The following is a 26,650-nucleotide window of genomic DNA, read 5'->3' on the forward strand; positions in this document are numbered from 1 at the left end:
CCACACATCTGTCCTGAACCATGAAAATTGAGTGGCAGATGTAAGCCCTTCCACCCTGACATGGAATTTTATATATGCCAATCTTCCTAAGCCCCATATCATCTTTTACAGAGCCAAGTAGTTCCCTAATCTTGGAATATGGGCAGAACACACTCTTAATATTAAAATTTCTTAAAATTCTTTCAGTCTTAAATGATATGCCCCCAACGTAAGGAATAAAGGGCACAGATCTATGCTCCTCTTTATGCACCACTGGGACTGGACCAAACTCTACATGCCGACGGCCAGCCCAAGTGTTTCAAAATAGTCTTTGTTCGATATATCATTGCCACCGGTGTTCCAACTAAAGGCAGTGGCACCAGCCCAGTCTTGAAGGCAGTAGCTGTTATGGGCAGCACATGTGCCGTATACGTTATGCAGGCCTATATAGGATGACGATTTGCAGCCTCAGCATCAGTTTTCAACAGTACTCAGCAACGGCAGCGATGACAGTGGTGTAGCATTCTCCTGAAGCTGATGGGCAGTTGGATGCCGAAATATTGAATCACGTTGATTTTAGGATCTGGCAGCAAACCTGTGGAGAATTTCAAAACCGACATTAACTCACTAGAAACAAGTAGGTTAGAATGTTGTACATTGGAACACTTTTCAGAGTTTTTATCTCTGGCCAGCCATCAAATTTTCTTTTTACATTTTGAAATAATACCATTCACTTCTTGTGCTGCAGTCTTTGTCTGAAATCACAAAAATTATTCCAGAAAAGTAAAATTTTTTTTCCGAATGTGAGAAACTGCTCCAAGGCACACCTTGGTCATGTACCTAGGAACAAATGTGTTATCCGATTGTAGAAATTGTGCAGTCAAGAAAATCTGGTCAGTACTGTATGTAATAGTCTGTCTGTCGCATTATTAGTGTACTATATACCAACAATCAGTAAGTGAAATCAAATTAAGTATTATCAAAAACCAGTTAAAAGTCCAAAACATTTTGAAATAGGTGTTGTTGGCAGCTAACACACATTTCCATTTTCGAGAGAGGGAAAGTTGTTCCATTATAGAGAGACCTATTCCAAGGTACAAGATGGTGCACAGCTTACAAACTGTAGCTTAACTGCTTGTATGTTACATAACTAGTTTTAAAAGTATACAGAATTTTACTCACCATACAACTTTGCTACTGAAAATAGCTTTAATATACAATACGGCACTTAAATATGTAGGACTCGTGATATTTACAAATGCTGCATGAACAAAATTTCGTGTCTCACAACAGAAACAGTTGAAAATGCCAATGGTATCTATTGCATGTTCCTTCATGTGAGCCTAAAATCTGTCACTAGATGAAAACATCTTGTGTTCCTCAGTACAGTGCCCTCCAGGTATAACTCTCCCCCCTTCTTAATTTGCTACAGAGAAGTATTAAAGAATGTGATATTCTGCAATCCAGGTTTTATTTGTTATCTCTTTATAGTGTTTGTATTCGCAGAAGTAGGATTGAATCCTTAAGGAATAACATCTTGCAATTCTCATCCACAATAGTTAATTATATCTTTCTGCTGCTGACTTCTTAATAATAGAATGCAATTCAATTATTACACTAGTTTCTGCACTGTAATGTACAGGTTCAAGGCATGCAACCCCAGATACAGCTGATGAGCGAGTTCGTGACTTACCACCCCGTCAGCAGCATCAGTACATGTCATCTGCAGCAGGAAGTGGTTCACGTCAACCTGTTTCCAATCAGGTGATTCAGGGACAGCAGTCTGGAGGTGGTGCTCCACTTCCTGTTAGTGGTCGGCAATCCCAGCGCAGGGAGAACCGCCGCGATGAACGTCGACGTACCACTGATGATGAAGAGACAGTTCTTGACAGTCAAGATGTGTCTAGTGTGGATCATGGTAAGAACAATTTTCATGTCATAAAGAAATAATATGTAATATAAATTTGGTATTTGACCAATTTTCTAGTCTCTGGAATGGGGATCACAGCTGAAATGTAAGTCACCCTGTCCTTTTCACCTAATGTTATTGTCTTATTGTTTTATGGCACAATGTAAGGTGAGTAAATTTTCTAGTTACATATCAACAAAAGAAACTATGTCATAGTTGTTTGTCATGCATTAACAATTCCTTCTCAACTACAGTGCATTAAATAGCATCATTATAATTTACATTAAAGAGCTCTTTGAATCCTGCACTGGAGTGGAGTAGTGGCTCTGGAAACACAAATCCCAAGTGACAATATACAGGTCACCAGCAGGAATTAGTTTCAAATTGTTGGTGTGTGTATCTTCATGTAAAGCTCACTAGAATCACAGTCTTCAGATTAATTTTCATTGGGATATTAACAACCTTGAACTACTAGTTAATGGCAATTAGTTTTCATTTAATCCCTCAGGCAAATTACTATCATATTTCTTAGGTTACTCTTTAAATAATCACTATTTACTTTTTCTCATTTCTGGGCACATCCTCCTTAAATCCATAGTTTCAAAAGCCTGTACCTATGCACAACATTATTTTGATGGCTTTTCCTTTTCCTAATGACACACTTGAAAGTGCTTACATGATTTACATGAAAATGTACAAACTTTATTTCAACAAGCTGTGATGCAAAGCGGACAGCGATGTGGTCTTCTGTAACTGAAATAAACGAAAACTGTGGCTAACAAAACAGAAGAGGAGATGCCAAGGTATAAAATTTCATGTTCTTCAGCTATACCACCATTTCACCAGATGTGAAATAGCACAGAAAAATGCTAAAGAATGAGTGTATCAAGTTAGAAACATTCAGAACTGACCAGATTTCTTAGTAGGCAAAAGAGAATGCCAGAGTAGTTGTTCGAAAAGTTCTGGGAGAATAGAAGTCATAAGCAGATTCCTGGGTCAAAATACATACTCAAAATACCAAATGGGTTTCAAGAGTAACATTGAAGATGTCCACATCTACTTTTGTGTCTACACTTCAAACTACCGTGAAGTGCACGGTGGAGGGTATGTCCCATTGTACCAGTTATTAGGGTTTCTTCCCATTCCACTCAAGTATGGAGCACCGGAAGAATGATTGTGCACACCTCTGTGCATGCAATAATTGTTCTAATCTTCCTCATGATCCCTGTGTGTGTGATACATAAGAGGTTGTAGTATATTCCTAGAGTCATCATTTAAAGCTAGTTCTTGAAATTTTATTAATAGACTTTCTCGGGATACTTTACAGCTCAGTTTATTCAGTATCTCTGTGGCACTCTCCCACAGATCAAACAAACCTGTGACCATTCATACTGTTTATTCAGATTATACTATTATTCACACGTGAGAATATTTTCATTGCCTTCCAGCTGACATTGTATTGAAGAGTAATGTTGTCCAGTCATTGATCGCCCTGCATAGAATCCAGTTCCAGACACCCACATACATCAGTTGAGTTAATGTCTTCAATATTGCCAAGGCCATTTCCTTATTTAGCTCTTGTCCAACAGAACTAGTGCTCCATGTGGTATGATGATGGTGACTACTTAGGTGTATTGAACCCAATCGCACATCAGCAAAAAGAAACTTCAATTGGTGCAATAAGAGCCCAAGCTAAAGTTCTAAGCAGAATTGTTTACATTCAAAATGTCTACACTGACATGTGTAAATAAGATATTTCCAAATAGTACAGTGTTATAAACACAAGCCTGCGAAATCAAGTATGTAGCCTATAAAATAGTTGAGTTCACTAATTAGATTAATGATTAATATATTAAGCTACATACCAGTACAAGTCTTCACATAGTTTTAGATGTTCTCTATTTACTTTGAATAAATAGTTATTTTATGATCCAGTAACATCCATTGTGCAATACAAAACATGTAAGCGAACAAAAATGTGCATATGTAATTTTATGAGTGGATTGTTTTAATTATAGATTGACCAATCATGTAAATTGCCATTAATTATTGTCTGAGATGTGATAAACCTTAATTGTGTGAATGTTTCCATTAATAATAAATAATACATGGCTACTGCCCCATGCCAGGAGAAATTGTGGCAGCTCGTAGAATTGTTACCTAGCACCAATACTACAGCTTGAATTGCCAGTATTGACTACTTCCGACACTGTCCGTGAGATCCCGGTAGCATTTGGCTATTCATGTTGGGCTTGCGCATAGGGCACTTTCCTCTTACACTGATCCTCACCTCTCTGACAGTGGACTTCTTGTGGTGCAACCATAGTTTGATGTATATATTAATGTTGAATTAATTAGCAGTGGGTTACCATGAAGCATAACTGATTGAAACTCCATTACTGTGTGTTCAATGTTTTTACACTCAATGAGCCATTTGTGTTACATTTCATGCAACTCCATTAAATTGGGTAAGTAATGCATTTGTTTATCCCACTGTTTTTATCCTTCATCAAATTTGCTATATATGACTAAAATGAGTAACCATTTCCTTACCAACTGTTTGAGGTAGACAAGAAGCATCTACTTAACCTACAACCAAAACCGGAGTAACTAGACCAGTTCTAATAAATGTGGGTGATAAAGCGTACCAAGCTTTGAGGAACATTCGTTGCTTGATCAGAAGCCAAAATTGCTTTCATCTAAAGGAACTGTTGAGAAAAGTGTTAAAGGTAACAAAAAAATTAGGAACTATTGCTAAGGAGAGAGTCCACAGATGAATAACGAGAAGCTTTCCTATCTTGTCTAAACTTGTCCCTACCTCGTCCCTTGCCTTCAGCTCCTAGCAAAGCTGCTTCAGGTTCTGAATGCTTAACGTTTTCCATTATTAAATTTTCCATTAGTTTTTACATTGTCAGCCTTCCTGCCATTTTCCAGTTTGAGCATTTGTCAAGCAGGTGCTTTTCTCTATATTTGAAATTTCCCCCTCCAGAACTCGTGATAACTCCCTTAACATCCTCAGTATATAGAAAAATATGATGTGGTAGGCTTTGAAAATGAAAAGTGTGACACCAGGAAGGATTGTGAGGTATATTGAGATGGCAGTTGTAAAATTCCTCTCACAATTTTGTGATACAGCTTTTGCATGTGGAGCAAAAGGACAGCTTCCCATTTGTGACCATCAGTAACCTAGAATCTTAACAGCGAGAATGCAGCCAACTAATGTAAAATAAAATAAAAGCATTTGCATTCTGCTTGCAATATTTACCTAATCCCTAGTTAGTTTGCCATATTTACTTAACATTAATGTTAAGGCATTAATGCAGTCTTAAAACAATTTATATAAATTTCGTCTTAGTAATTGAATGTTAGCAAGTTCTCAGTAAATCTCCTCTTATGCTATGCATTTATATTCTTGATGGAACATATGTCTAAGAAATTTTGTTTTCACCTTACTGATGTGTAACAAAAACAGTATTAAAGGAAAAAAAACTATTATTGTCAAAAAGTGGCTTAAAGATTTCAGTGAAGATCTTTTTAGTTGATCAGTTATTGCTGGTCACAAAAGGTTGTGTGTCATGTCCCATGTAGAGTCAGTGTCGAGCGTCGAGGGCTCCAGAACTCGCCGCCGCAGAAGACACAGGCGCAGGATACGTCAGCGTAGCCAGACACCTTCTGGAGAGAACATTAACACCAGTAGCACTGAAGGAACTGGTAAGAGTCAATACTGTATCAGAACTGCAGAATACCCAAGTAACTGCTGTTATACTTAGTAGGGCAAAGAACAGAGATAAAGGAAAAGACTGCAGTAAGTTCACTACTTACAGTCATGAGTTGCAAAGCTGCTACAAATTGTAAGTAATTTATTTATAGTTCATCAGAAAAATAACGTGTGTGTGTGTGTGTGTGTGTGTGTGTGTGTGTGTGTGTGTGTGTGTGTGTGTCATGAAAATTATTGTATACATGTGATAAGCGAAATGCATCCAGCACAAACAGTGCTTTATTTGCCTTTCTGAGCACCAGTTCATTCCCAGAAACTGTCATGCTTAAGTTGTGCGTGCAACATGAGATATAGTTAGTGCTGGAGGAAAATGAAACAATATGTTAGGAGAAGATGACAAATAATCTGGTGTATGGGAAAAGTGAACAGAACTGATGATGGGGGAAGAAGGTAAGATCATCAGGAGAAGAAATGGAAAAAAAACAGTGCACAACACAAAACCCAATTACTAAAATTTCTGAATTTTTGCGAGAGATAATAGCTGCCACTTCTTATCACTTTCTGTCTAGCTGTGGCACCGGAGTAAAGTAACACTAAAACTCTATACACATCAAATACAAACACACAGATTTTTGTAACAATAATATGAAAAGGAGAGATTGTTGCTCACCATATGGAAGGGCATTAATTAGCAAACAGGTATAATGAAAAAGAATATATGGCTGTCAGAATAAGTCCTTCATTGAATGCAGATGAAACAATAAACACATTCACCCATGCCTCTCTCTCTCTCTCTCTCTCTCTCTCTCTCTCTCTCTCTCTCTCTAACACATGCGTGAGTGCACGCGCCCACACACACACTGTGTTGTCTCTGAGTCTAGATATCTTTGATCGGTGCTGTGCCCAGAGACGAGTCAATGGCTGGTTGTGTGTGTGTGTGTGTGTGTGTGTGTGTGTGTGTGTGTGTGTGTGTGTGTCTACGTCTACTTCTGACGAAGGACTTTATCCAAAAGTTGAATATTTCTAGCATTATTTTTCACTCTGCCTGTCTGCAACTCAGTGCCTCCTCTGTGGTGTGAATAGCAATCTATCCTTTCCCTATTGTTGTTAATTCTTCCAGGATGTGCCTAATGCCTTCCCTTCGATCCCACAATCCAGTACTGTTTGCCTTCTGTACAGCTTTACACTACTCAATGTCTTTCATACCCTTTCTGTACTTTCTAATATTTTATTGTTACCTCCCCAACTACAAATGCTGTCCACTGCATACCACACATCCTGTGAAGCTCTGACTTCCAAGCCACCCTGTTTAAATGCTCATGTACAACATTCTTCGTGCTAATATAATCACTCGACCTTCAAACTGAACTCACTACCCCTCTTCAAACGCTACTCAGGTTTCCCATCTTTTCATTATACTACACCTGTTTTGCCTTTTTTGTCGGTTTTCCCCTTTTAGTTTTACTCAATATTCCACATTTTTCTGCGTTTTTTTACCCTCCACTATGGATTATTGCTCCTTCCATCTGTGTCAATACAGAAAATTTCCCTGCCCTAACCAGAACCTAGTCCTACTTACTGTTTATTCATGGTGGCCTCATTCATGTAATCCCCAAATCGCCTGATTGTCAAATTACCTATCTCCAGGTGCAATCTCGTCCTTTGGCACTGATCTCTATCTATTCAAATTCCATCAGTTCATTACCCCTCACCATTCTAGTCTTGCAAACCTTGTAAATCATGCCCAAAACACCGTAAACTACCTCCTCTCTATCCATAAAATTCACTTGCAATGCAAACACACTCCTGCATTCCATTTCTCAGACTGAAACTGTTGCCCTCCAGTAATTAAAGCAGCATCCACAGTGCCAACTCAAAAAACTGTTCATTCTGTTCCTCATAATCCTACCGTGGATTGCTACTGTCCACCATGACTGCAAGAGCCTCTGTCATACCTTCGCTGCATCCTCTCATATCTGCCAAACACTCCCTTGCAGACATACTGGTTTTACCACATCCTAAGGAACTCTCCATCACCACCCAGTAAAACTCAGAGCCTAAATGGATGCACAACAGAGTTGCATACCTGTCCTCCAAAAGCCACTGTCCCACACAAGTCTCAGCACTTTCAAAAGGCATTACCTTCTGCCCCACTCTCAAATTCAATTGTGTTTGATTGTTAAAGACATTCTCCTTATGGCCCTTGCAGTGGCCTTTTTTCTACTAACTCTACCAATCAGACTCAATCCAAAACCAATATTGAACTCTGCCTGGCTCAGTTTACTCCTTCATCTAACCATAATCCACTCCGACTGCCCCCAGATCATTCTTGTTGTTTCCTAACCTTGAACCATGCCTCACCTTCATTCCTAAAATGAGTCAATATTAAAAAGAATCGAGCCTCACTGCCCAGAGTTGGCAGTGGCCATGTATTTGTAATTTGTTCTTGTGTGAATTGTGTGCAAGTTTTCTAATTCTGAATGTGTACTACTTTTCTAATTGTGATGAAAGCCTTTGTCCGAAAGCTGAATATTTCTAGCATTCTTTTTCATTGTGCACGTTTGCCACTCAGTGCCGCATCTTTGTGGTGAGTGGCAATATATCTTTCCATATTGTTTTTTTTCCTCCCTCGATGTTTCATTGTTTGATTTTGTATGTTGTTATCTATACCATGTCATAAGTAGCATTTTGGTTCTTTGAAGAAGAAAAATTCTGCCGTATTCAACTTAGTGTTGTTTCGTGATTGGTGCAAAGCATGTCCTGTGTAACACATTAATCTCATGTACTACTACTACTACTACTACTACTACTACTTCTACCACCACTACCACCACTGCAGCTTTAATATGAGGTGTGATCAAAAAATACGGTGAGTGAATTTATTTAGCAGCAACTGCTGACACTACAGCCATTTGATGTGATTTGTCCAATGGCCTGATCTGTTGTGACAGTCAGCATCAAGGTGAAACACGTTCTATCTTGTCAGTCATCATCCAGAAATGGTAGAATGAGGTTGTGTTTACCGTGTTTGGCATGCATCATGGTTTTCAAACAGTGTGTGAACATTGTCTGTTTTGAGTTGCAAAAATGCTAAAGAAACTTATGAAATGCTGAAGTTTGATGTATGGTGATAATGCTGTATCTCTGAGGGCAGTTTACAAGTGGCATGAGCAATTTAAAAGTCGAAATGAGTCAGTAGAAGACAAGCAATATTCGAGATGTCCATTAACCTTAAAAAAAAATTGTGAAAAGCGGCAAAAATTGTTCATTCAAACAAGCAAATACCTATTCAAAAGCTTACTGAAGAATTTAGCATTTCATACGGGTATGTGCAAAGCATCTTAACCAGTAATTTCCAAATTACGTAAGCAAGAGCAAAATTTGTTTCAAGGCTTTTGAGTAATGAACAGAAGGAAAACTGTGTATCAGTGTGCATTTCCAAAATTTTAACTGGAGATGGACCTTAGTGTCTAAGAGTATGACCATGAGATGAAAATTCAGTGTTCCCAATGGCAGTCTGGTCCCAACTACCAGATACTGGTCATGCGTGTATGAGTTGTGTTTACAAGAATGTGAAGGTATGTGTATGTTGTATCTTTCCAACAAAGGCTTTGTTGGTCAAAAGCTCACTTTCTGTGACAGTCTTTTTGTTGTGCCTATCTGCGACTCAGCATTTCCACTGTATGGTGAGTATAACTATCCTTTTTGTAATGTTGTTACATTTCATCCTGGATTTTCCATTTTTTGAATTTTACAAAGGAATACTGCAAGGTATGCAAAACGATATACAAAGAAAGAAACCATAAAAATGGGCCAGTGGCTTCCTGCATCATGACAATGCACTGTGCTACGCCTCGCTTTGGTTTATGAATTTTTTGCCAGAAAAAGTGTGCTGTCTGTCCAAATTGACCTTTTTCATCATGTTTATCTCTTCCAAAAAATTAAAACCATGCTTAAAGGAAAAGATTTTGACACCATGAGGTCCACAGCAGAGCAGCTGAACGCTCTTCCAAAGGAAGCCTTCGAGAAATGTTTACAGTCATGGAGTCAGTATTGGGATAAGTGCGTTGCTAGCCAAGCACAGTACTTTGAAGGAGATTAAATCAGATTCCATGCAAGATTATTACTTTGTTTCTAATAAAATTATTCACCTCATTTTTGATCACTGATCATAAATATCCTGTCGCCTGGGCATTGGCAATTCTCTCCTTAGAGAGATACTGGCTCAAATATCTATCAGTAAATAATAGGAAGTTGAACCAATCTCGCATTGCAACTAAAGACTACAAACAGAAAGCCAAAATATTAATTTTTCACAATTAAATATGTATACATGGAGGATGGTACTACCATATCTTGTTAAATCACTGAATGGACATGCAAGAGAATAATACCATATCTTGTTTAATCACTGCATGGACACACACACACACACACACACACACACACACACACACACACACACACACACTACTAAAAAACTACTTAAGGCCAACAAGGTGTCAGGATCTGAAAGACTTTCTATTATATTCTATACTGAATGCACTGTGGTATTAGACCATTCCCTATCCCAAATTTGTTTAAAACCTCTTGTGCTGCAAGTAGCCTCACCAGACTAGAAAAGAGCTCCAGTCACGTCTGTTTACAGAAGGGATAAAAGAAGCCCGGAGGAAAAGGGGCTTTTCTCATAGAATTGACATGCATTCAGAGAAAACCACTTGTGTGAAACACAGCTTGCTTTATTCCCATACAATGTCTTTCTTACCGTAAGTGAAGGCCAGCTGCTTAGATTTCTGAAAGGCATTTGGCACTGCACTGTATAGTTTATTAATAATCAAGATATTATCTTACAGGGTATCTTTATAGATAATGCAGTTGGCTCAGTGAATTTTTTACTTAGTACTTATACAGGGCAATGAATATTCAGCAGAAATGGAACAAACATTGGATGTGCCCCTCGGGAAGCTTAAGAATCACTAGTGGTCTTAATATACATAAATTAGGCATCGAATAGGTTCAGCAACACTATATATTGTTAACTGATAATCTTTGCAGAAAAATTATGATTGAAAAATTGTAAGGAAATACAGAAAGCTTTGACCACAATTTTCTCACTTGGTACAACGAATATCACCTCTCCATAAGCAGAATAAATTCACAAAATGTCATAAATAAAGAGGAAGACCTTAGTAGTACCCAGTTAAGAGATTGAACAAATGAAGCACATATAATCATTTAAATACTCCACTAAGAAGTGAGATGAAATGGAATGTACACACAAATCTGTAGCAGGGAAAGCAAATGGGAAACATACCTTTCTTAGATGGAATCTCAGAAAATGCAGTGCATCCAGTTCTAAAGCACTGTATCAACATTCGGACTCCTAAACAAGTAGGAATTACAGTGGGTACCAAAACAATTAAAGAGTTGCATTGGTAGGTCAATATAGCCCATATGAAGGTATGAGAGAGCTGTAACTTAGTTGTTGGTAACATTTTAGAGAAGTGGACTTTGGGGGAAAGCTGTGTGACAATTCTACTCCATTGTGAATATCTCATAAAGATATTTGAGTAAGATAAGAGATTAGGACCTTTACCAAGGCATAAAGGCAGTAATTTTGTCCACTGGTTAATATGCAAATGAAATATGGTAGGTAATCTGAATAGGTGTACAAAATACCCCATGCTACACACCGTACAGTGATGTGAAGTATACACTGATGAGCTAAAACATTATGATCACTGCGACATTTGATGCCGCCTGGTGTATTGTGGGCACGTGACACAGTAACAGAAGTATGTAAGTCGAGCAGACACAGATGAGGAGTCACCCTAGCGAAGATATGGGCTGCAAATGGGGAAATCCATTGAGATAAGAAACTTTGACAAGAGGCAGATTATTACTACGCAGAGCCTGTGAATAAGTATCTCCAAAACAGCAATGGTTGAATGTTCACATGCTACTGTCATGAGCATTTATGGGAAGAGGTAGCAGGACAGTGAAACTACTACTAGGTGCTGAATGGTTCGACGTCCACGGCCCTTCATAGAACATGGGGTTCGGAGGCTGGTCTGCTCTGTAAAGTAGAATGGATGGTGAATTGTGGCACCTTTGTCGAAAGAGCACAAAGCTGTTGCATGCACAAGTGTTTCGAAGCACACCATTCATCGTGGACTGTTGAACATAGAGATCTGCAGCAGAGCACGTGTTCACATGTTCACCCAATGACATCTTCAGTTAAGGTTGCAGTGGGCACAAGACCATCAATCAATGGAAACGTGTTGGCTCTTCGGGTGAACCACATTGTACTACAGTAGGTTGATGGTTTTCCCCACAAACGCCATCATCGAGGTGAACAGCAGCTTGAAAGCTGCACCATGCCACGGAAGCAGGCTGGTGGGAGCAGTATTATGCTATGGGAGACATTCTCCGGCACTTGAATGAGACTTGTGGTAGTAATCAAAGACACTCTGACATCTGCCTCACTTCATGCGTGATGTCTTCCCCAACAGTGATGTCATCTTTTAGCAGTATAGTTGTCTGTGGCTTGGAGCCAGAACAGTGCCTCAATGGTTTTAGAAGTTTTATATTGAACTCATGTTTATGTCTCTGCTACCAAATTCATCCAATGTAAATCCAAAGGAACCCCATTTGGGTCACTCTCAGGTGCCATCACCACATATGCAAGTCAGCGGGCCCTTTATTTACACAAATTACGTGATTTGTGCTTAGAAATCCAATGCCACAAACCTACCAACAAACTGTCAGATCCCAGATGCACAGAATCAGTTGGTGTAAGTCATTCCAAAAATGGACAGACAAGCTATTAAACAGGTGGTCATAATGTTTTGCCTTTTCATTGTATGTGTAGGTGTAGAATGGATGTGGCTAGTGCTATTTCTTATTCAGCTCTGTAGTAATGATTCTCAAATGTTCCCTAGGTAAGATGATTTTCTGACTTCTCCATAGTGACACTATATTGATACTGACATAATATTTACATTTCAAAATAATTGAAAGAAGTTTGTTGTTTTTATTTTGCAGTGTGTGTATTCCAACTGCATCATCATTCTGCATTTGTTAGTAGTCAGCATCTCATTTGCAGTTGGCCTTTAATATTGTTGTTGTTCCTAGTGTATTCTACCCACAGGACTCTTGGTTGTTTTCTGTTAAATAATAATTCCAGTGTCGAGTCGCTTCATGAATACTTAATTTAATGTCCTTCATTCTACTCAGTGTGTGTATTAATGTCTATCAAACTGTTTTACATATGAGTGCATGGCTTAAATACTTAATTAATGGAGATATTGATTTTCTGTTATGTGCTGGATTTGCTGATTCATTGGATTTTCATTCTTATTTTGATGACTATCACTAATATTGTTTTTTCTCATGTTGATTGAGTAGTATTCTTTTCCAATTGAATATGACTTCTCTGAGCAGGGATGTGAGCTTTCTGCTTTATCAGCAAGCTTCACTGAATCATTTGTGTATCCCAAAGTTAATTACTTTTCTACTACCTTAAATTATTACATTGATGTTGCTTTAAATATTATTGTTTGCAAGTTGAACAAAGATGATCAAATGTCTTCAGATTACTGCATATTCCAACGTATTGCCATTAGTCTGCACATTAGCTTTTTGTTGGTAGTGAGTGTTTTCAATTTTTCTTAACTCATTACAATCAGTTACTGTTCCGTGATGCTGTTGAATGAACTAATTTTGCTGTACACCATTAGGTACTTACTTATTCATTATGTATGAAACAAGTGGAAACTTTTTGCTGATATTGACAGTCCTGAAGAACACTTGTTAGCCCATAGTGCAAGAAAATCTAAGGCATGAGTATTCAGATGTGCAAAACAGAATGCATTTAACATATTTTCATCAAATGCCCAAGCTCAGATGTCACTCTTCCTTTTTTTGTACAGGAAAAGAAGGAATAGCAACTGCTATTTTTTTTAGGGCTTGCACTGCATATGCTCGCGATGCTGGGACGGCGCATTAATAAATCGTGCTTCAGTAGAATTTTAACATTGCTTTCTTGTGTGCCAATGTAAAAGTGTTCCAAAATACTTCAGATTTGCAGGTGTTACATGTTGTGTATTAAATCTGTGCTTGTCGATCATGTTTAATAAATTTTCCTTTATGATTATTGCAAGACATTGTCAGCTCTATTGGATGGAGATCACACAAAAATATACAATGATTACTAGTTTCAGCAAAATTAAATCACCATCTACAGGTCATTTGTATAAGTCATTTTTTTAAACAGAGGTGCATTTATGGGAGAGTAACTTCTGTACGCTGAAATGAGGTGCTGGTTAGAGAGATTGTGATAGCTAACTTGCTGTCGTTGTTCTGCAATGTAGAGTTCGTGAGTGATTTGCAGCACTGTGACCCCCCTATCTGCTGTAACAATCCACAATAGTTGATGGAAACTCCTATCAGTGTCACATTGTTGCTGTCAACAGTTGACTCTAGTGATGTAGACAGCACATTTCCCCATATTGACGTACTTGCCTTTGACATAACACGTGAAAATGCCAGTATCTGCATGTTCTTAGGAAGCTGTCCACAGTCATATGCAGTGACAATTCCCATTTTACTCTAAGTTTATTTGATTATCATCTTGACAGCCATTACAAGGTATGGTGGATATCCCAGTAATATAACACAATGGACTGTTTTATTCCCCAAAATGACATGAACACTTTATTTCTTCCACAACAGCTATCTGTAATTCAATTTCTCATGAGTGTTTAAAATCAACAGTGGCAACTTAAATAAGACAATGGAAAGCCCTGGAGGGGATATAAATAATCAAAATAGTAAAGGTAACAACTGACCACATAGTTGGGGCATTGAGTAGCTCAGCAGTGTATTCTGCCACTGAGTGGTCAAATATACTCTCAACCAGAGTCTGATCATGGCCATTCATTGGTTGGACGGCTCTTTGGTGATGGCACCCACATAAAGACTGTGCAAAAGTTTAAACAGAGTTGGCATATGATGTGACAGCTTTCAAAAGTGGCCTTGCCTCCTGATATCTTCTGAGAGAATAAATTTTGGGAGTGGTATCAGAAGATAAAATGTGAATAACATTGTCGAAAAATTTGTCTGTGAAATACTGGTAAAATTCATAGATGCACTGATGAAGAACAGACCCAGGATCAGTTGTTATTACAGGGCAGTATTTACTATCTGTGGTTTTGTCAGATTATTGCAACATTTTTGGCTCACAGAGCTCTTGGGTTTCGAGAGGCTTTGTGTGAATGTCATCTATTGCAGGAACCCAGTCATTCTTTTTGAGTAGAACTTGTTGGATACTTCTGTATCAGTAACTGAAATTATAAAGTGTCACTCTTTTAGCTCGTGTTCTCAATTCTCGAAGACACCCACCAAGCTTCCACCACCTCCTGTCATGCAGGATGGAGCAACATGTTAACATGAAGTTTTGCTTCAAATTAAGGCAAGCTATGACTGAGACTTGTGGAATGTTAGTGCAAATATAGTGTTGTAGCAGTGAATGAAGTATGTGTGAGTGAGTACTTTAAATGCTTTTGAGACTGAAAGGACCGTGTCGAGGATCGGCTGTATTCGGGTCAACACGCACAGACACAGACAACATTAAACGAGTGAGACAGAAGCTTGTGGGTCATCGGCAGGTGTTTTTGAGAATGAGAGCAGCAGATTTTAAGGTAAGCAAAGACAGTATAAACTATTTTTCATGAACATTCACAGACATTGCGGGTATCAAACAATGTGGGACCCAAATGCTTAGAGTGATACTACAAGAAACATTTGCTGAAATTTTCTAACAGCTTTACAACTGATGTCAGAAGTGTAGTTAATGTTGATTGCTTTGAAGGCCATTATTTTGTTTGTAACAATTGTTTCCTTTATTTTTTGAGACCATTCACCTAACTTTTTAGATGCATATTGTTCTTCTTTGCATGGAATTTGCACCTTTGAAGATAATTGTTCCTTCCTCAGTTCCCTTTTAATGTCTGGTGTTTTGTTATAGAATTGTATCGGCCCTCACTGCACTATATCATGTGCCCAATGTTGTGGATATTTCCCTGAATTAAACATTTATGGTTTGTTGGTTGGAACAGTTGCACAAAGTTGCTTTATCCAAGATAATCTGGAAGTAACTCCTCTGAACAACACACAGTTTTGCCAAAGCAGTCACTCAAACTTCATAAACAGAATGATTGGAAGTACTAGATTTAAGACACCAGGTGAAGTTGTGTGGTGTTATACACACAAATGGCAGCCTCTACACTTAGGAAATGCAATGGATGTGAGAGTTTTAGGTGATATAACTTTTTTATGAGACTGTGTGGCAGCCACATGAAATTCATATGTGGGAATTGAAACAAACTCATTCTGCTTGTCTTCAGATTAATAAGGGGGGAGGGGGAGGAGATCATCATGCACTACACCTCATGTGGACATAAATGTGCAAATTTCTTGTAATGGAACACTACATGTACACAACTGTCTTTTCTAAGTAAGAGATATAGCATGAGCAGTGATAGAAACCGGAGGTAATATAGGTTCGCTTCATCTTTCTTTTCAACCAGTTTACACCACAGAACAGTACTCTATCCTTTCAAGAAACAAACTTATTCACTCTTGGCAAAAGCCAAACGTGTTCTATAGTGTAACATGGTAGTAAGAGGCGTAGTCGTGAAGCACCTCCTAAAAAAAAGATGTATAATTAATTTATTATTTTTTGCAGTTACCTGTCTACAGTTCTAGTACACTGAATCCCTGTACCTCAATACATACAGTAAACAATACAAAGTGGCACATCCCATTCATAAAATACATTATAATGCAGTAATTCATTTTCAACAGCAACAGGGAAATGTTGCAGATATATCAGACCGATCTAAATAGCTTCTTCACGCAATAAAATTGTGGAATTCTCAAATATATGTGCGGAAAGCAATCCTAATCTGACACTTCACACACAATCTCTTTTCGCTGTTTAATTATCTAAAGATAAAGATCCAGTTACATTTGTAGCACTCATACTGTGAGAGTTAACACTTTCATCAAAACTTTACAGATTCTCTTACCCTTAGTTTAGTTGTTTTGTGGAACAATCAGCACACAGCAATCATTTGTGGGACAAGCTGAAAACTTGAATATACAGGGTGATTCAGCTAAGCTGTTCACCTCTGATATTTCCTATATTATTATTATTATTATTATTATTTTCTTTCTTGTATCCATGAGTTTTTTAATTTTAGATTGTTTTCCGTTGGGTTTTTGGTTGTGAATTTATGAGTGTTGATTTTCTGTCCGTACACAGTGTGGTTTCTAGTGGGTCAATACTGAGTTCCTTGAGGTCATTATGGGTTTCTGTTAGCCAGCATGCCCTGGTTTGGCGAGTTCCTTTGATGATAAGGAAGATTTTCTTGGTCATTCTAGAGGCATCCATTCTTGCTAAATGTCTGTAGAATTTCAATCGTCTTTTCCGTGCAACTGACGTGAAGCGTTCAGTCCTTGAGTACAGTTCTTCAGAGCTTTTGTGCATCCAGATACCATCCTGAATCTTGGGTCCAAATATTTTCCTGAGTATTTGCCATTCCATTTTGTCAATATTCTTGATGTTGATGGTTAATGATGATGTTTCAGTTGCGTAGAGCACTTCTAGAAGAGTGACTGCATGATAGTGGTGAAGTTTGGCTTGGGTGGATAGCGATTTCTTATTGTTTGTGTTCCTGGTCATTGTATAAGCTTTACGTAATTTTTCTGCTCATGATTTGTGAGCTACTTTTTCATTGCCAGTGTTGCAGATCATTTGGAGACTGGTTTTGATGGCAACCTCATGAAGTTTATCGATGACATATTCGACTTTCTCTGGAGTCCGCATAATTATTGCTAGGTCATCAGCAACAGCATTTCGTATATGATTTATATCCTAACTTTGTTTTCACTCAAATAAATTGTGAAAAAATCATCACTAAGTAACATATGCTCTTTTTCCATAGTTATAAAAGATGTGTCCCAAAGTCAAGAAATATACTTTCTGGTACATCTCAACAGGTCACAGCAGATTCAAGCCATTGAAGGTAGGTGGGAGGACACTGTGGGTCAGTCTGCTCCGAGCATTGCTGACGTTAGGATTTCTGATATAATGCACCTGTTTTGAGATCACGTTGTGGAGGATACGTTTAAACAATGATGGGCAATCTAGTTGTGCACAAAACTCGATCAAAAAGTTGCAGAAACTCATGAAATGCTTTTAAAAAGCATACATAAAGTCTATTTTTTTGTATGTTCAAGTTATGAGTTCAAGGGGGGCCATGAAAGATAGGACAACGATGCCTGTTCTGGATGGCCATCTACAAGCCAAACAGATGAAAACATGATTCATGTGTGTGGTGTGTTGAATACTGACCACCAAATGAGTGTTCGGGTGTGAACTGACAGTCTGAAGGCTCCAAAAACCATTGTGCATCACATCGTTATTGAAAAATTGAATTTGCATAAGGTGTGTACCAAGCTGGTCAACAAACTATAGATAGACAAGCAAAAGATCAGTTGACTATTAATCATGAGTGAACTGAAAGAACGTGTGGAAAATGAACTGGATTGTTTGCGAAACGTTATTACTGGTGATGAAACTTGGACATCTCAGTGCAACACAAGGCTGAAGTGCAACAGTGCTGATTGGCACACACTGGTGTCCCCAAAACAGAAGAATGCAAAGATGAGCAAATCGAAATTGAAGACAACGCTAAGGACATTGCCCACAGAAAATTTTTACTGCAATTATGTAAAGATTGTAAAAAAAGGGTCATCTGCATTCCACTGGGCATTACCACTTTATACAAAAAGTATGATCAACAATTTATTTTCCATAGCATTGTACAAATCAGTACAGTAAGTTTGGTTCTCAATTCTGGTTGACACTTGGCATACTTGGTAGTGTCACCCTACAGTATAATTTGTCCCTTTTTTTTCTATTGCACCTGAATATAGATTTTCGAGCACAAAATATTTAGTATATGTATAAGCAATTTTAGTGTTAATATATATGACTTATCTGTATTCCCACAAAGATTTCTTAGTTCTTAATGGAGTGCTCATACGTATTCGTGAATTTTCTAAAAGTAATCATAGTATTCAGAAGTATAGTAATCACGGTTAGTTATTTTTTTTACAGAAATGATAATTAATCGAAACCCTCAGCTGCCAGCAGGTGCTGTTGATATGCCTCAATGGGGACAGCTGAAAATGTGTCCCCCAATGGTGACTCAGACCCGGGGTCTCCTGCTTACCTGGCAGACGCTCTATCCATCTGAGCCACCGAGGGCACAGAGGTTAACATGACTGCAGGGACTTATCCCTTGCACACTTCCCATGAGATCTTTAGAACATTACAAATGTAAGTTGTGGACAGTTGGGACTGTGGGTCTCACCGGAAGCGTGCAAGGCATAATTCCCTGCAGTCGCGCTATCCTCTGTGCCCTCGGTTGCTCAGATGGATCGAGCGTCTGCCATGTAAGCAGGAGATATCGGGTTCAAGTCCCATTCGGGGCATACATCTTCAGCTGTCCCCATTGAGGTATATCAACATCATCTGTTGGCAGCTGAGGGTTTCGATTAATTATCATTTCTTTCGAGAGAAGCTGCTTGGTCATCATTGGTATCCGTTCTTTCGGAACAATTACAGTCTTCATGCCTTTTTTTAACATAAATGCTGTTAACAGAAATTAGCTGCCTAACAATATTTTCACAGGCTATATTAACTTTCATTAGCTGTGGCAAGTAACTTGAATGCTTTTAAAACTTAGCACACAACACAATCTATACATAGCACACTAGTACCAGTGTATTAACGAAAATCTTTCCAGACTTAGGAGTCAAAATTAATATAAGAATGGACATTAAAAGTGAGATCCTTCCCTCATCAACATCAAGTCTATCAGTAGCAAAAACTGCTTTGCAACAGTATTATTAATAATATTTATATCAAGCAAAAATTACAATTGTTTGTGTGGTAAAATTTGTCTCAGCCTCACAGAGGTTAAGCTCCAAGCCATGTCAGAAATATACATTAGTATCTACACAAACTCAATTCTCTTTTTTGAAAATTAGTCAATTTCCTTTGATTTTTATCTTTGCCAAATGCAGTTAGCATTGTAATACATACAATCCAGTCCAAATATGTGGGTCTTTGATTCTCAAGTAATTGTCTCTAAAAAATTTTATTTGTTTCTATCTTCAAATTAAATGGTTCTAACATAACTAAAACTCTTTGCTTTAAATTTTCCATAATTATAACTACCTAGAATATATTATATATCTTTGCTTTCATTTGAAAGGCCTTTTCATGCTATTTTTTATCAACTTCAGTATTGGTTTAATAAAATGGTCTTTGAAGGGCAACTTATTTTCTGTGATAAGCCTGGAACCCAATTTTATTTTAAGTACTGTAGCTTTATTACATTTCTTTGAATTTCAATACCCTGTACAGCCAATTTATTGCAGGTGTAAGAGTGCCAGCAAAATCCTAAGTCCCTACTGACAGGCAGTAATCATCAACAAAAAAGACAAACCAAAAACCTAGTTGACATCACCAATTTGCTCCATACAGTTAAACAATCTGAACAAACTCAACACCTCTTCAGGTGTTGGCAATACGACTCACTAAAGACTCCTGGTTGAAATAAACATTTGAACTTGTCAAGTCGGAAGTAACAGTTTTGCTGTACAAATACCTTCAATAATGTTTTCTTAAAAGTTGTGATCTCTCTTTGACTAAACCAGGCAAATCTTCACAAAGTCACATGCAGATTTTTCACATAGGAACAAGACAATAACTTTCTGCTATCAAGTGCTAGGATCTGTTACCTTGAACACAATGCACTTTAGTCATTACCTCACTCAAGTTCCAGAAATCAACCTATAAACATGTACTGTACAGCAAGAACTCAATCATTAACAGTGTGCCTCGCAATAACAGAATCAACCGCAACTCAGTTACCTCCAAGCGTGCTACCATAACCACCGGCAAAACTACATGGAATAGTGATTCTAGTACACTATCCCAAACTACCAATTCCCAATTGCAATCATTAATTCTTGTTCTTACAGCCCATAAACATTCTCCTGTAACAGCAGCTAACTATGTCAGTCCATTAAACATAAAGATCTCCCTTCATCATATGAAATGTTAGGTGAACCTAACTTTGTTAACTATGAAATTGAAAAACCAAATCCTCCAAAATTTATTTTGAAAGGATAAGTGAATCAATATATATTGTTGGTACTACCTTCCAATTACAGCAAACTGCACTCAGTAGCTCACTCCTGACAACTTTCTTACCAAATACTATCCCTTCATGAACTGAAATGACTTCTTGGTCAGTTGAAATGGTACTGCCTATCTAGACCATGTTAAAGCAGATTGGAACCATTAGTTTTTTTTTTTTTTTTTTTTTTTTTTTTAAATTACAGTTCCACTATTCCTTTTAACAATTTAAATATTGTCGATGAATGCCATCGGCTGCATTCTCGGTGGTCAGCTCCAGTGGTAGACTGTACCCTCTCTGTACTGCAGGGTGACAGACTGTAGTGCACCACTGCAACTCTCAAACATGCATGTACTGCATCTCAACTTCATGAAATGTACAACGCAGTTAAAATACACATAATAGGAAAATTTATAAGCACTGTTTTTTACATTTCTTTGGATATTAAATTTATTTCCAAATGCCGAATTCAATAAATGAAGGTGGCACCAAAAAAGTTGGTGCGTTTTCAGTCTTGACACAACACAGCCTGTAAAAAGACAGCCGTGCTACATAGCTGATGCATCACAACATTGTGCCCAGCCACACGTCTGCATTCATGAGTTACTGAGAAAGTGTTGTGTGGCAACACTATCGCAGCCACCCTACAGTCCCAACCTCATTCCAGCTGACTTCTTTTTGTTCCCCAAGGCCAAGAATGTATTTTTTACTTTTTAGTTTACCCCACAGAATAAGTCCAGTGGCATCAAATCAAGTAAATGTGCAGGCCAACTGGTAACCCCTTCATGCCACATGCGGTGATGAGAAAAGAGCTGAGAGGGCTCCATTGTGCTAGTGCCACATACCTGTACATATTTGAAGTGGTACTTTCTCTACAATGACCAGTAGCACTTCCATAAGGTATTGTGCACACCTTTTATCCATTTTAGTTCCTGCAGTAAAATAAGAACCAGTCACTTAGTTTTCAATAATCTTGCACTGAACGTTCACTCTCTACTGCCTCTGATGATCAACTTGCCTCAGCCAGTGTGGATTCTCAGCAGCCCAGTAACACATACAGATATTTATTACAGTCCGCTTTCTATGATTTATGAAGGTAGCTTCATAGCTAAAGAGAATTGTTTGTAGAAAGTACCAACTGAACTGATACTGCATCAGAATCGAGCAACAGAATTCCATGTGTTTTCTGCAATCTTCCTGCTTATTCTGCTCATGAAGGGACATATGGTGGATGGATGCTGTTTGCATACAACAGTGCTGGGCTGGTTCGTATCACAGGCACTAACAATTTCTTTGGAACTAACTTATGGAATAGAAGCAACAGCTACCAGAACGACTATTTCCTTCACTCTGCTTGTTGCAAGCTTACCCAATGATCCATTGTCCTTTCAGTAAAAATTTTTTGCACATTTATTAAATTGTCATTCTCATTAAGACACCTGACCAGTGGTATCTTAATGAGAATTAGAATGACACTGACAGTTTAGCAAATGTACAAAAAATTTTTACTGAAAGGGCGGTGGATGCCTTTGGTATATAAAGGATACCTTTGTGCACACAACTCGGCTGTTCTCTTCATGTTCCTTTCGCGTGCTCCATAAAGAAGCAGCATACCTAGTTTGTCATTGAGGTAGTGAAAGACAGTTATTGTTCCTAACCAACCAGCACTCAACACACCTGAACTACACAGGCATAATGGAAGCTACACTTCCTCTGTATCCCCTTTCACACCAGTATCGTGACAACTCTATGTTGTTCTCCCTCATCCAATGTAAGATTTTCTTATTTAGGTGTGAAACCAGAAACTTCCACATAAGAAAGCAGTCGTTTTCATATTTAACACACATAAACCTCAAGTTCTAAGTATTTTAATTTATCCAAAACTACAAATTGAATTTTGAAGATTAACACCATTGAATTCCTATCATTTAGAACAACAATATTAACAACTTCAATTACTGTTTCATTTGAAAAATTGAACTTGATTCTTCTTTAATAAATATAGCTGTGAAAAGAGATTATACATCATTATTGAGGTTTTCTCACATTTCAACTTGACGAAAACTTATTATGATATCGTAATGGTTCAGGAAATATATGACATGACAACTTAGTTGGATCACTCTGTTTAATCAGGTTTTGCACCAGCAGGTGCTGTGTGCAGATTACTTCAAGTTTTCATTGCCTATTCTGTAACTGTTCTTCTGTGATCTTGTTCTGTTGTATTCTGGCTATGTGATGGTTGTAATGTATAAAAATACTGTTTCTATCAGATAATATAACAAAAACACACACACACACACACACGGATAGAATTTATAATCTTTTGGAACCAGTGGCTCCTTCTTGTGGCAGAAGAGTTGAATGGGAAGGAAAAGAGGCGAAGGAAACGGAATGGAGAGGTTTAGGCAAAAAGGCACAATTTAGAAGAGTCACCCAGAACCCTGAGTCAGGGGAGACGTACCGAACGCAGTGAGATGTAAATATGTTCCCCTGCCTCCGTTTGGTGAATAGATCTTTTATCTGTCCATTTACATTATATTACAAGTAATTGATTAATTTCATTGTTATGTTTCTATCAGACATAATTCAAAATTGTTGAGCTGCTGTATATTATGTCTGTTACCGGTAAACAGAGTTACAAACTTATGTATCAAATCTGGATGACAGGGGATTAGGCATGAAATAATAGACTGAATGCTGGGGAGATTCAGAGTTACCACACTGACTCACTCTCTCCTACACTCACGTTCGGACTAAACGAGCTTGTCATGAGGATAACTTGCAGTTTTGTATCTGCCCATTAACCCATTTCTCCAGTTACCAGCTTTCTCAATAAACTGTAATATTTTAACAAAAGGGAGATTATCACACACTGTTAATGTAATGACCAGTTTTTCAAAATAAGGCTATCTTCAGATCCAAAATACAGAGAGGATGACAGCTATTGTATTCAACATATTTTAGAGCCGAAGATCATTACAATAATTACTATAGTAAAAAATATGATCTAGAGTTTGCTTTGTTCATATAATTATAAAACATGATTGCTGTGTTACACTGGCAACACAATGTCTCCATTTTATAAACTGTAATATACTCTGTAAATTCCATGCTGTCATCATAGGTATAAGTTATCCATAGGGTTTTTAATGTTTCTCTCAACTGTTTGTGGTGAGCAGAAAGAGTCATTTTGGAAGGTGACATTGCATTGTTAGTCTTTGTTAAATTTGTCATTGTCACCATTAATTTTTTAGCCTGTTCTCGAGTACCACATAGGCGACACAGCTTGGCTGCATTAAAAGTATTTGTTACTGACTTATATACACAACAGAGTGTAAATACAGGTGACAAACTTCTGCCCCCCCTCGGCCTTCCCCCACTCACCCTCTCTGACTTCCCCCCTCACCCTCTCTGACTTCCCCCCTCACCCTCTCTGACTTCCCCCCCCCCTCACCCTCTCTGACTTCCCCCCCTCACCCTCTCTGACTTCCCCCCCTCACCCTCTCTGACTTCCCCCCCTCACCCTCTCTGACTTCCCCCCCCCTCACCCTCTCTGACTTCCCCCCCTCACCCTCTCTGACTTCCCCCCCCTCACCCTCTCTGACTTCCCCCCCTCACCCTCTCTGACTTCCCCCCCTCACCCTCTCTGACTTCCCCCCCTCACCCTCTCTGACTTCCCCCCCTCACCCTCTCTGACTTCCCCCCCCCTCACCCTCTCTGACTTCCCCCCCCCTCACCCTCTCTGACTTCCCCCCCCTCACCCTCTCTGACTTCCCCCCCCCTCACCCTCTCTGACTTCCCCCCCCTCACCCTCTCTGACTTCCCCCCCCTCACCCTCTCTGACTTCCCCCCCCTCACCCTCTCTGACTTCCCCCCCCCTCACCCTCTCTGACTTCCCCCCCCCTCACCCTCTCTGACTTCCCCCCCCCCTCACCCTCTCTGACTTCCCCCCCCCTCACCCTCTCTGACTTCCCCCCCCCCTCACCCTCTCTGACTTCCCCCCCCCTCACCCTCTCTGACTTCCCCCCCTCACCCTCTCTGACTTCCCCCCCCCTCACCCTCTCTGACTTCCCCCCCCTCACCCTCTCTGACTTCCCCCCCCCTCACCCTCTCTGACTTCCCCCCCCCTCACCCTCTCTGACTTCCCCCCCCCCTCACCCTCTCTGACTTCCCCCCCCTCACCCTCTCTGACTTCCCCCCCCTCACCCTCTCTGACTTCCCCCCCCTCACCCTCTCTGACTTCCCCCCCCCCACCCTCTCTGACTTCCCCCCCCCACCCTCTCTGACTTCCCCCCCCTCACCCTCTCTGACTTCCCCCCCCTCACCCTCTCTGACTTCCCCCCCCTCACCCTCTCTTACTTCCCCCCCCTCACCCTCTCTGACTTCCCCCCCCTCACCCTCTCTGACTTCCCCCCCCCTCACCCTCTCTGACTTCCCCCCCCTCACCCTCTCTGACTTCCCCCCCCTCACCCTCTCTGACTTCCCCCCCTCACCCTCTCTGACTTCCCCCCCCCTCACCCTCTCTGACTTCCCCCCCCCCTCACCCTCTCTGACTTCCCCCCCCCTCACCCTCTCTGACTCCCCCCCTCAGCCTCTCTGACTCCCCCCCTCAGCCTCTCTGACTCCCCCCCTCAGCCTCTCTGACTCCCCCCCTCAGCCTCTCTGACTCCCCCCCTCAGCCTCTCTGACTCCCCCCCTCAGCCTCTCTGACTCCCCCCCTCAGCCTCTCTGACTCCCCCCCTCAGCCTCTCTGACTCCCCCCCTCAGCCTCTCTGACTCCCCCCCTCAGCCTCTCTGACTCCCCCCCTCAGCCTCTCTGACTCCCCCCCTCAGCCTCTCTGACTCCCCCCCTCAGCCTCTCTGACTCCCCCCCTCAGCCTCTCTGACTCCCCCCCTCAGCCTCTCTGACTCCCCCCCTCAGCCTCTCTGACTCCCCCCCTCACCCTCTCTGACTCACCCCCTCACCCTCTCTGACTCACCCCCTCACCCTCTCTGACTCCCCCCCTCACCCTCTCTGACTCCCCCCCCTCACCCTCTCTGACTCCCCCCCTCACCCTCTCTGACTCCCCCCCTCACCCTCTCTGACTCCCCCCCCCTCACCCTCTCTGACTCCCCCCCCCCTCACCCTCTCTGACTCCCCCCCCCTCACCCTCTCTGACTCCCCCCCCCTCACCCTCTCTGACTCTCCCCCCCCCCTCACCCTTTCTGACTCCCCCCCCTCACCCTCTCTGACTCCCCCCCCTCACCCTCTCTGACTCCCCCCCCCTCACCCTCTCTGACTCCCCCCCCTCACCCTCTCTGACTCCCCCCCCTCACCCTCTCTGACTCCCCCCCCCCTCACCCTCTCTGACTCCCCCCCCCACCCTCTCTGACTCCCCCCCCCCACCCTCTCTGACTCCCCCCCCCTCACCCTCTCTGACTCCCCCCCCTCACCCCCTCTGACTCCCCCCCCTCACCCTCTCTGACTCCCCCCCTCACCCTCTCTGACTCCCCCCCTCACCCTCTCTGACTCCCCCCCTCACCCTCTCTGACTCCCCCCCTCACCCTCTCTGACTCCCCCCCTCACCCTCTCTGACTCCCCCCCTCACCCTCTCTGACTCCCCCCTCACCCTCTCTGACTCCCCCCCTCACCCTCTCTGACTCCCCCCCTCACCCTCTCTGACTCCCCCCCTCACCCTCTCTGACTCCCCCCCTCACCCTCTCTGACTCCCCCCCTCACCCTCTCTGACTCCCCCCCTCACCCTCTCTGACTCCCCCCCTCAC

General features: G+C 40.6%; 1 protein-coding gene across 4 annotated transcripts in view; it reads left to right on the forward strand.

Annotated features, from left to right (window-relative positions):
- Positions 1-26,650, forward strand: part of LOC124712666 (synaptic functional regulator FMR1) — a 240,306-nt gene that overhangs the window by 209,247 nt on the left and 4,409 nt on the right. For 3 of the 4 annotated variants that reach the window (XM_047242889.1, XM_047242890.1, XM_047242891.1), the window contains 2 exons: positions 1,622-1,897; positions 5,477-5,599. In XM_047242889.1, coding sequence (XP_047098845.1) covers positions 1,622-1,897; positions 5,477-5,599 — 399 coding nt within the window. The remainder of the gene's footprint in view (positions 1-1,621; positions 1,898-5,476; positions 5,600-26,650) is intronic. The other variant, XM_047242892.1, reaches the window with a different exon arrangement.

The sequence above is a fragment of the Schistocerca piceifrons genome, chromosome 1 (assembly GCF_021461385.2).
Source record: "Schistocerca piceifrons isolate TAMUIC-IGC-003096 chromosome 1, iqSchPice1.1, whole genome shotgun sequence".
In the NCBI taxonomy this organism is placed as follows: domain Eukaryota; kingdom Metazoa; phylum Arthropoda; class Insecta; order Orthoptera; family Acrididae; genus Schistocerca; species Schistocerca piceifrons.